At 38.5% G+C, this 11,309-nt stretch overlaps 1 protein-coding gene across 1 annotated transcript; it reads right to left on the bottom strand.

The window, feature by feature from the left end:
• Positions 1 to 8,746: 8,746 nt before the first annotated feature.
• On the bottom strand, positions 8,747 to 10,402 carry LOC131789594 (uncharacterized). The gene is made up of 2 exons (XM_059106751.2): positions 10,250 to 10,402; positions 8,747 to 9,649 (listed from the first exon to the last, which is right to left on the bottom strand). The coding sequence occupies exons 1-2, from the start codon at positions 10,340 to 10,342 to the stop codon at positions 8,804 to 8,806; spliced, it is 939 nt and encodes a 312-aa protein (XP_058962734.2). The 5' UTR covers positions 10,343 to 10,402; the 3' UTR covers positions 8,747 to 8,803.
• Between the last annotated feature and the right edge of the window lie 907 nt (positions 10,403 to 11,309).

The following is an 11,309-nucleotide window of genomic DNA, read 5'->3' as shown; positions in this document are numbered from 1 at the left end:
TAACTGGATGTAACTATGTTTATTCATATGTAATTAGTTATTTCGATAAAATAAGAATAAAATTTTTGTTATCTCTCAATAATTGTTTCAGAGTTTGTGAGAGTTTCTTTCTATTTAGGATCTAGCATGGTGTAATTGTGATAATACTCACTTATCAGAGCGTTGACCTGGTTTCTATTCTTGTTGATACCTCATTTGGGCTGAGTTTGTTGATGGTTCACGCCCTTTCTTTAAGTTTATTTGTTTGTCTGTTCATGTTCAGCGGGTTTTCTGGTTCTCGTTCATTCACAAACCCAGGATTCCAAATTTAGATCGGATCTCAAGGGCACTTGAATTGAAGTAAGTAAAGGTGACGCCCTATAGATTCAAACTTGGATTTTCGATATAATCTTAAAATAACTTCCATGTCAAACCATTTTTTGAGTAGTTTGAGACTAAGTGGCATTCAATTGTAACTAAATGGAACATATTCCCTATCAGAACAACCGAAATTATTATTCGCAATCCAACCCCAGAAGGAAGTAAGTGTCATTTCTGAGAACCGAGGTTACAAAAGCTTTCTAGGGGAGCTACCTCTGCAAAACCTCCCCTCTCTCCTTAGAGGGAGTACCAATAAGCGCTTGCAAAGTTCCAGGCCCTCAGTTAGTAGAGTAGAAAAAATGATTGTTAAAAACTCCTCCATCTTTGATTACATATCAAAATTGTACTTAATATGCAAAGACATTATTTTTCATTGCAACCTTTAGATTACATCAAAAAGATGAAAATTAATACAAAGTAATATGGATATTGGATTGGAAAGACAACAAAATTTACTACAGGAGCGTCAAAGTAATGCATGAAATCTGGCCCCAGAAAATTTATTTCGTAGGAAGGCATCGTAGGAAAGAAGTGACATCTAAACAAAAGGACTTCCTCTTGTAAACATTTGTGGGCTTCAATGGGAAATGTACTTCTTTAACCGAAACTTTGAAGGAAATAGTTAGATGAACGACGATCAATTCTGTGGATCCATGTTTGTTCAGAAATTCTGTGGATTATCTATCATCTCTCAGCTGTTGGAGAAGAATTTTGCGTTTGAAATATCAGCAAATGAACGCGTGGATGAATTCGTGCAAACTATCGCTGTAACAGGTGATTTGGAAGGGCTCCAAACAGAATGTGCGACGTCATTTGAGGGAAGATATCGTCGAAAAACCTCTCTCCTCGTCTTTGTTGCGTTAGTGTAGTGGAAATATTGGTATGGAGTTGTGGAAAAAGTACTTGATTCGGTGGGATTTATCTTTAGGTCGTCTTCTGTTAGGGCTTTAGATTTTTTTATTATTTTACGTTAGTGCGACCTCTGTGTTTGGAAAAGCCATTTAAACGCGCGACGCAATAAAATTCGAACGAATGATCGACGTGAATGTGTGATAAATATTACTAGATAAGGCACGCGATGACAAAACTGTGTGATATCAGTATAATTATTCACATCTTCAAAGCCTCTCTTAAAGTTCTTTACAGAACGACGGTGGTTCACTCCTTTTGATCTAAAGTACTGTTATTTATACTTGTGTCAAATTTTACAGTAACATGTTAGATTTTTAGGCATTGAACAGATGTTAAGTATTGAGAAGTTGACGCTTTTTTAATAGATAATAAATATAGGAAAAGAAAAAAGACGACAAACTGTCGCATTGATGTGTTTGTAGATGTATGAATAAACATTAACGTGAGATAAAAGATATTACTTGTGCGTCCTGCCGTGAATAAATTATTTTCGATTGGAGACCCTGCCGTAAATCGTTTTACGGGGAAGTGAACTCCAGAGACCATGTGCATTTCAAACGATGCCTGAATATGTTTATTACTACCTTATGATACCAGCTTTCCTTGCGATTACATAACGAAAAAAAATAATGATGAAAGATCACAAGGCCTTTTTCTTTTGCGATAACTGTTCTCTTTGGAAATGGGAGCGAAAAGGATCTTCTAGACTGTCATGTTTTTTAAAAGCATGCAATCGATATTACTTCGATAGAGTTCAAGTAAAAAACACTTATTATAACGAAATATATTTGGGTAACTTTTCTAATGCATAAGCAGTTATCAAAATCAAAATCCAGACACATCAAATATCGTTCTTCTGATGGATGATCGGACTTCTTTGTTTCATACCTTTTTTTGTCTTTTTTTTTTCTTAGGTGTCATTAAGAATTCAGAACATTAAACACAGAAAAGACAAATAATCTCTTGCTTCATTTGAATGCTGCGAAGACTTATTATAATTTTAACTTGCACAATTTAATAAAATGTTCTTAGATAGCTATTGTTATCGTGGTTTTATTTCGCTGTTTGTTTTTTAATGGTTTGAAAAATAATTTACATAGAGCCACCTAAATCATGTTTCAGCCCGAATCAACCCGAGACGACTCCATAATCGAAAAGACAAGCACAACGTGGAACCAGACGAGTTTGGTTTCGTCAGTACTAGAAACTAATGTTCTTATGCGTTTTTTTCATGATCATTCACGTCGAAGACGGTCAAAAATCAGTACTTATGGTAGCGAAACCTGTCGAAAACGATTTCAAAATTAAGGCCGCATTTTGTCAATACATCGTCTCTAAAAGGCCAGTTTTTTGCGTAGACTTGGGGCTGTAGACGCGTAGACGTGGGGCTTTTGAAAAGGTTGACGGAAAATGCATTACATACTGCCGCTTCCATCTACGTTTGCGAGTGTTTTGGCGGTGGCCGGGGAAAGTTTCGTGTGTTACTAAAGGCAGGAATGTGGAATACGGACTGTGGACCATGGAATGGGAAATGTGGAATGGGAAATATAATGAGAAATGGAGAATTGGAAAAAAGCAAATAAAAAATGCAAAAAATATTTAAATGAAGAAGGGTAAATGGAGAGAAAGAGTTGGGAATAGGGAAGGGAGAGTGGAGAGTGAAGAATAGAGAAAGGGAAACAGAAAATGGAAAAATGGAAAATGGAAAATGATAAGTGGAGAATGGACAATGGGAAAAGGAAATGAGAAAATGGAAAATGGACGATGGAAAATGGAAAATGGACAATGGACAATGGACAATGGACAATGGACAATGGACAATGGGAAAAGGAAATGAAAAAATGAAAAATGGACAATGGAAAATGGTAAATTGAAAATGGAGAATGAAAAATGGAAAATGAAAAATTGAGAGTGGAAAACGATGAATGGAGAGTGGAAAAAGGAAAATGACAAATAAAAAATGTAAAATGGAGAGCGGAGAGTGAAGAATAGAGATTAGAGAATGAGAAAATAAAATGGGAAATTGAAAATGGAAAATTAATGTTATTATTTTTAGATTAAATATTTATAATGCAGAATATATATTTTACGAGCCCATCACTTGGAGCCTTCAACTGCCCTGTATTTTTGTCACGGTGTTTTCACAGACGAGTCTATTTTTAGTTTGAATTTACCGCGAACTAGGACTCCCAACGAGAGCAAGATTAGCGCCTGGTTAATTTCTAACTTTACTCGTTAATATATCGAAAGAAAAACAGTAGACAGATGCAAGCTTCTTGCGATAGTTCGAGTGCAGATTCGTGTGAACAAAGGCGTCCCAAGCTCACGTCTCGATAAAGAGCAAACGATTAATTCATGAAAGCGTCACATTTCTTTACGGACTTAGTGGATATTGATTCTTGAGGGAGAGGCGAGGGATGAGAGCGGGCGAGAGGTCTGGAAAGGTTCTTGAGCCAGGCCTCTAACACCGTTGTCACACGATCTCTTTGTTCTCCTGCTTGAATCTCTGGGGTTTAGCCGCTAGTGTCGTAGATTGTGCTCGTAAAACTGGCATATTATGCTCCTAACACTGCTAATTTTTTTTTTAATTTATACCCGAGTTATGCTCGTTTCTCTAAATTATGTTCCTCGCATAAAAATTATGCTACTTAATTTTTAAGCAAAATAAAGGCAGGGTATCTTTACCAAGGTAAACACAAAACAAACAGCAAATGATTACATATCTGGTGACTGCAGCTCATCATTTTAATAAACCGACTATCAAACAATGTGTCGTAACACGTTTCCCTTGCATTTGTTCCTCAGAATTGATTAACACACCGCTCATCATTTTTCAATCAATGGAGCTTCGTTAGTCAAAGTAAGGATGCAGAGTAATACGCTTATCAGCGCTTATTGTACTGAAGCATAACACAAGCCTGAACATAATCTACTAAAGCATGGTCTTGCGAGTCGTTAAAAGAGCAGTTAATTATTGAGAATACTCTTTCTGCAGCAGCAGATGAGGGTTGTACTTGGAGAAACTTTCATGACTGCAGACGACCAATGTGGCAATCGATCTGAGTGCTGTCGCCACTACTTCACTTTGTCCTCTTCGCAGGCCATTGTGACGTTATGGGCCGCAGCAACATAGTTAGGCAGTTCCGTGATTAAGCCATTTATTACATGGTTACTGTCCAAAAACGGAAATAATCGTAAGCCTTTTGCAGTTGCTGGCGTCGGTCGCAGCGCAGCTTCCGGGCACATTATTCTAGCAGCCTTGAATGCGCTCAACGTGTTGTACAAATCTGCATTGAATTTTCGCAAAAACCACTGAATTCCAGGCTCGACACTCCTTTTGGTTTCCTGTTCCAGTGCTGCAACATTTTTTGTGGGATATCCAGCCGCTATAGGGACAGCTACTGCGTGGACATTTCGGAAATGTGGCACCTGACATGCATTCGCAACCGTTTGTAATCTCTCGATGCACGAGAAGACTAGTGGGCCATCTCCCTTTAAAACGTAAATGGCTTTGACGAAAGATTCACCCACATGAACGATAGCTGCTAGCTCAAGCTTAAGGCTCAGAACTTTATCTAGACCAGACAGGAAGTCGACTAGTTGACGTGAAATTTGGGGAGCAACATTTCCTCTTTTAGCATTAGCCAAGAATTCTTTTGGTGGGAAAGGAAACCTTGATAATCAGCTCAATTTTCCTTAATAATAATAATGACAATCTTTAATGAGGAAACTTTTTCACTAAAAAGTGGTTTACAAAAAGGACCTCGAAAATTAAAAATTAAAAATTTACAATGAATAAAAATGCTAAAAGATGCTACTAAAAACTAATGTATCTTATGTGTAATACAAAACTTAAATCAATGAATTAAAAATCTGACGCTTCAAAATATTTACATTATCAGAGGCTCGTATAGTTTTGTCCAGCGAGTTAAAATCACTTACAGCATGATAGCCAGTTCTTTGTTTGCCCCAGTTTCTTTTAACGGATGGAATTTTGAGGTTTGCTTTATTTCTTGTGTTGTAACTATGCTGTTCTTGCTGAGTGACTAATGTTAGTTCGTGATGCGTGAGACCATTAAGACATTTATATACATGTACGCATCGGCGCTGGAAGCGCCTTTTTTCTAGTGTTAACCACTTCAGTGTACTTAACGCATCAGACGCAGAGGAATACAGTGGTCGATCTAATATTATTTTAGCCGCCTTATTTTGAAGCACTTGCAAACTAGACATTAAAGTTACATTATGTTTGTCTCCCCAAACTAAATCAGCATACTCGAATAAGGGCATAACAAGGCTTTTATAAAAAAGGATGCGCGCCTTAAACGGTAACAAATGCTTAATGCGTATAAGTAGGCCAAGCCTTTGATTAACTTTCCCTGCCATGTATTCGACATGATTTGTCCACGAAAAATCAGACGATATTAAGATTCCAAGATATTTAAAACAAGTAACATTGTTTATACAATGATCAAAGATTGAAACAGTTAGAGCTATTTTCCTCTGTAACTTCTTGTTACTGCCTATAAGCATGCATTTGGTTTTGTCCAGATTCAGTGTTAACTTATGTTCATTCAGCCATTTCGCCACAGCCAGGAGGTCTTGGTTGAGCTTTTCAGTCAGCTCCTGAGAGGAAGACCCATAGCAGTAGATCACCGTGTCATCTGCATAAAGTGATGCTTGACAGGCATCTAGAACGCTTGGCAAATCGTTAATGTAGATGACAAATAGCAGAGGACCCAGAATACTTCCCTGAGGGACCCCATGGGTAACTGGCAATTCATCAGACAACTCATTCCCACAACATGTACGCTGTTTCCTGTCAGTAATGTAAGAGCGGAACCACTGAAGCGAGTTCTCACATAAACCAATTTTGGAGAGCTTGCGTAACAAAATCCGATGGTCCACAGTGTCGAAAGCCTTGGTTAAATCCAAAAACACGGCCCCGCACAGTTTACCTTGTTCCATGTTCAATAAGACTTCATCAGCAAATGATGTCAAAGCAGATTCAGTAGAGAGCCCCTTCCTGAATCCAAACTGTTTCCTTGTGAGAAGGTTGTTAATAACCAAGTGCTGGTACAGCTGGGAATGCACGGCTTTCTCGAGAATTTTACTGAGTGTCGGTAAAATAGAGATAGGTCGATAGTTCGATGCATTTGACCGGTCGCCTGATTTAAACAAGGCTGTAATTTTTGAGCATTTACACAATTTAGGAAATTTACCAGTAAGAATCGATCGATTCAACAGCTTAGTGATGGAGGGAGTGATTGTATTAGCAGAGCTCTTGAGTAGTCTAGCACTAATTTTGTCCAAACCAATTGCTTTATTTGTCTTCAAAGAGGTAAGCTGCTGAAGCACAAACGATTCCTCTAGTTCAGTTAACTGGAACTGAGACAACGGTTGTTCTAAAACCAAGTTGCAATTCGACCAGGTAGTCGTTATTTTGTCAGCTAGGCGCTTGCCTATGGATGCAAAGAAGCTATTCAAAGCAACAGCAATGGATTTGGAAGTGGTGTGCTGAATGCCATCGGAAATGATGCACTGAACCTTTTCTGAGGATGAATTACGATTGCATGCTTCGTTTACAGCTTTCCACATTTTGCCGTGATCTCCTCTGGCTTCCTCGATCATTTCGCAGTAATATTTCGACTTAGCAGATTTTACTAAGCGGTTTACTTTGTTCCTCAGTTTCCTGTAAGTGTTCCAGTGCTTTTCTGAGTTCGATTTACGTGCTTTACGATGTCTCAAGCAAAAAATTCCTCTATTTTGGAATTTCCCCTTTTGTTTCGGGATCAGTGGTTGTTGCTGTGGTTATTGTGATTAATTCTATTATTGGTGGATTTCGCTGATTTATGATTGGTTACTTCAACTGTCCGATTACACGTGTCCAATTACAGCCAACTGTCCGATTACACTGTCCGATTACAACTGTACACAGTGATTAGTGAAAAATTATGCAGCAAATGCACCAATCACATTGAGGAAATTGCAACGGTTACGATGAATCCAATGTTAATATACATGTTAATTGTCCATGCTCATTGCGGAAACACAAAGATCCGATTACTGGTGAAGCTATACAAATACTGATCTGCTGATAGAGATTTGACACATTTGTTAAATCATAACCATTAACTAACAAGGCATGAACCAAAACAAAACATTAATACAAAGTTATTATTATCTGTGCAGACTCGTAGCTTGGTCCCCTTAGTGCTTTGAGATTTGTTCGACATTTTCCCTTACAGGTCAAGAAAAACAAAACATTAATACAAAGTAAAAAAACGAAGTGTTCCGAAACTAAGAAAAGGAAGGTATCAGCTTGCAAAATCCTCACAAAGAGAGACCTTTTCCTTTCTCCTATAAAATGTCGATGAAATTGCAGCAGCATTTGTTCCTCCATCACTTTTTTCGTGAGTTCAGTCCACCACTTGTTATGGAAAAACACGGACAATTCCGTGAATTCCAGTGACTGTTGAGTTACGAATAGCTCATTTCCGAGTTCTCTCCTGATTGGATCACTCTGCTTCGAATATTTTGATGTTTATAAAGTGGTCTATCACTCGGTCGCCCGTTGCAATAACGGAAATCACAATCGAAGTGATGTCATATTTTATTTTTTTCTTCTAGCAATAGGCTTGGAAGTTGGGTGAAATTCTGTCGCCGGGCACAAAAAACATTTAGCAGCGGAGGCAGGAAAGAGCGAAAATTTGAAGATTTGCAGCGCCTAGAAAATCCTATAGACAAAATTTAAACGGTTTGCGAGAAATATGCGAAACTGCTCAGCCAACTACATTTCCACTGATGAAAAAAGGGAAAACTTTTTAAAGGAACTGTTAATTCAAATTTTGGAGCACTGTTTCGCCATTTAAAAGTACTCCATGTAGAGGCTCAAATTTTATGGGGAAAAAACATCTTTTTAAAATTCATGATTTAAAAACAAATTACGTCTTCACATTTTCCATTCCCGCTCCAACAAAATTTGGCGAAACATGTCCGAAATATTTAGGAAAAGCGTTTCGTAGAGCAGCTGTTAAAATGAAATTCAGTCCCAGTCCTTTCTTCCCTCACCAAGAACCACCCCTTCATAAGTTGGTTGGTGTCGTTACTTCACCGTTAAATTGGCAAGTGCGTTTGAGATTGTGACGCAAGTAAGGGAATCGCACAAAAAAATGTGCGTATGGCATTTCCTATTGAAGGTGCGGCTCGATTGAAGAAACTAGAGAAGTGATAGACAATTTGGTTTCAGACGAATCAGCTCGGATCTAAACAGATCATGAAGAAGAAGACGAAGGGGAATTTAGGGTGTGGAGAGGCAGCATCCACGATACAACGTGGAATAAAATAGTTTTTTGACATTAGCCCTACATCATCCTTCTGTATATTTCCTAAAATTTGATGCAAATTTCGAAATTAATTTGAATTAAACAATTCGATGCATCACAATCAGATCACTATCATCAATTTTTTTATTCTGCCAACATATCACGAGGAGACAGTTTGTATAATTTGCAAAACTTTTTAGTGCTTGTTACACAAGGTGGTTCTTGAAGATGGCCCCCACCTCGAAGTCGTCTAAAGCCTTGTTGTAAACTCGATATTCATCCAGAGTTCCCTTAGTTTTCCAGCCGTAGAGGTAACCGAATATGAGAGGTCTGGTGTTGTCAACGCTGCCTTGTACTGCTGAGATGTCGAGGTACTTGGACTGCTTTTTGCCGTTGATGTAAAGGAAGACTTTCTTCTGCTGTTGGCGATCAAAGACAACTGCATAATGAACCCACTGATCAAGAAGATGATGTTGCTGAAAGTCATCATCAAACTCGATTTTCTTTCGAGTCATTCTGGATTCTTTGTCTCGTATACAAACGTCAAGTCCTTTGGCATTGTAACCGTGTCCTATTTCCCAACCGGCTTTCACGCCCGAATGGCCTGGGTGATAATAACAGCCACCCTTCTGGACAGCAAAGGTTGTCAGAGGGTAGGTGACGTCCAAAATCTTTGTCCATCCAGTCACGGTGAAGCTTGACACCCCCAAATTCAATACCGGGGAGTTTGGGACGGAGATGAGTCCACTGGAGTCAAAATGGCGACCACGTGTGAACTTGGATAACTTAGGCACTGGGACATCAGCCGAGCCGTGGTTCTCATAACCCGAGTCATCAGCCACCTCGTCTCCAGTCTGCTCATTCATGCGCCAATGACCAATCAGACCAGGAATACGGTTGTTATAGCAACCCTTAACAGGGCTTCCTAGGGGGTAATATGGCTTCCATTGGTTGTTGAGGCAAAGGCTTAGAAATTTTTGACCTTCAGTGGAGCGCACCATTCCTGTCCTAACCGCAGTACAAGGTATTGTTTCAAACGATAAGTCTTCATCCTGGATTGAAGAAAAAAGTGGAACATGCATGTCTATAAAACTCAAGAATTGCTTTAAAACTAAAATCCTACTGTTTAATTTTAACATTTCTTTACCAAGATCTAACTGTGAACCACTCAAATATCAACTAAAATTATTTTCAAATTTCTCTGCCTGCTCATGATAGATTTGAGCGAGTGGTCATTATATATTCATCACCTTACTGGGGCAGTCAACCTTCTATAGTCCCCTTTATACTCTGCTGATGACGACTGATCCCCCACTGTTCCAACTGAAACCCGTGCAAATCCCGCCAGAAGTCTTCCGACTCCTTCTTCCCCTCTCTTACGTGTACCTCAGCTGCTAAATAACGACGGACTCCTAACATGAATTTGATTTAAATCATCTCTACATCCACGATATCTGCATGATAGTTTCTCAATTTTATTAAACTTTTCTGGATGCTGACAAGCAAGATTAAGCTTAGAGCCTGTTCAAGGCCACGGCAATACATCATTGCGGTAGAAAAAGAGAATTACTCAGATAATCACTGCCCTCTGTTAGAGAACTTGAAGCTTTCTTACAAAAACTTGTCAGCATAGTTGTAAAATCAAATTTTACCTCGTTAGAGCAAAAATCTTCACCAGCGACACTTCGCAGCATTCCGTCGAAAAGGGAGACTAACAAAATCAAAGAGACACAGAATCTTTTCATTGTGAAAAAGACTCAACTTCAAACGAATCGGACCACCTATAAGAGATCGTCTGAGAAACATTATCTCACGTCCGTAATTTTGTTGTATATTCAGCTCTTTTAGGATTGGTCCGGCGTAAATTTAATGAGATATGTAATCAGGTGGAAAGCAATGCTGAACAAATATATATTTTTTAGTCGATGGCCTGAATATTGTCTTAACATGGATGATTATGTCTAAAATAATTCACCTTTCGAACCTCTACACTCACATTAGGTGTTTGCCTTTATTTATGTAACATGCCATCGTTCCAAACCTGGTCGACAGCAACCCGATAAAGGAGTTTGATAATACAGTAAACTCTCGTAAGCAGACGCCCTCGGGAAAAAGTGTCTGTTAGTAGAATTTCTGATAAGCGGACATCAAAGATGAATTGGGTAGCATCCGATAGAACGTAAAGAGAAGAAAACTCCAATTTCTGTTTTCAAAAGTGTTCATTTGCGAGAGTGTGTCGCTTACGGGAATGTTAAATACAGAGTTTGACTGGGAGGCAAAACGGGCATTAAAAAAAGTGTCGGTAAGTAGAGCTGAACGTTTATATTACGAAAGTGTCCAGTGGCGGATGATTAACTGCGCACACCTTATTTCGTTGTCTCGTTCGGCCAAAGGTCATTTAATGTTAGTAAAGCTGCACTAATCAGTCACCAGTCATGTCAAACGGTAAATAAAGCTAAACTATCACTGAAGTGTGTTGCCGTGGGTGTTCTTCATGGGTTGTAAACATCCATACAACAAATGAAGATAAGATAGAGATTAGGTCATCAATTTAAAACATTAAACCTTTGTGTGCCATCAATTATAAAACATTAAACCCTTGTAGGTGTTTATTTCTAAATTTCACACTTTTTTCACAATCTAGAATGTATTAAGATGACAACAATTTAATATATTCTTATGTATACTTAAGCAGTTCTGTAAACGTGCAAT

The sequence above is a fragment of the Pocillopora verrucosa genome, chromosome 13 (assembly GCF_036669915.1).
Source record: "Pocillopora verrucosa isolate sample1 chromosome 13, ASM3666991v2, whole genome shotgun sequence".
Taxonomy (NCBI): domain Eukaryota; kingdom Metazoa; phylum Cnidaria; class Anthozoa; order Scleractinia; family Pocilloporidae; genus Pocillopora; species Pocillopora verrucosa.
Note: the sequence above shows the minus strand (reverse complement) of the source record. Positions and strands in the feature narration are given on the sequence as shown.

Coding starts and splice junctions, on each gene's coding strand:
- LOC131789594 (XM_059106751.2), bottom strand. CDS start 10,342: ATGAAAAGATTCTGTGTCTCTTTGATTTTGTTAGTCTCCCTTTTCGAC. Junction 9,650..10,249: donor AAGATTTTTGCTCTAACGAG/GTAAAATTTGAT, acceptor TCTTCAATCCAG/GATGAAGACTTATCGTTTGA.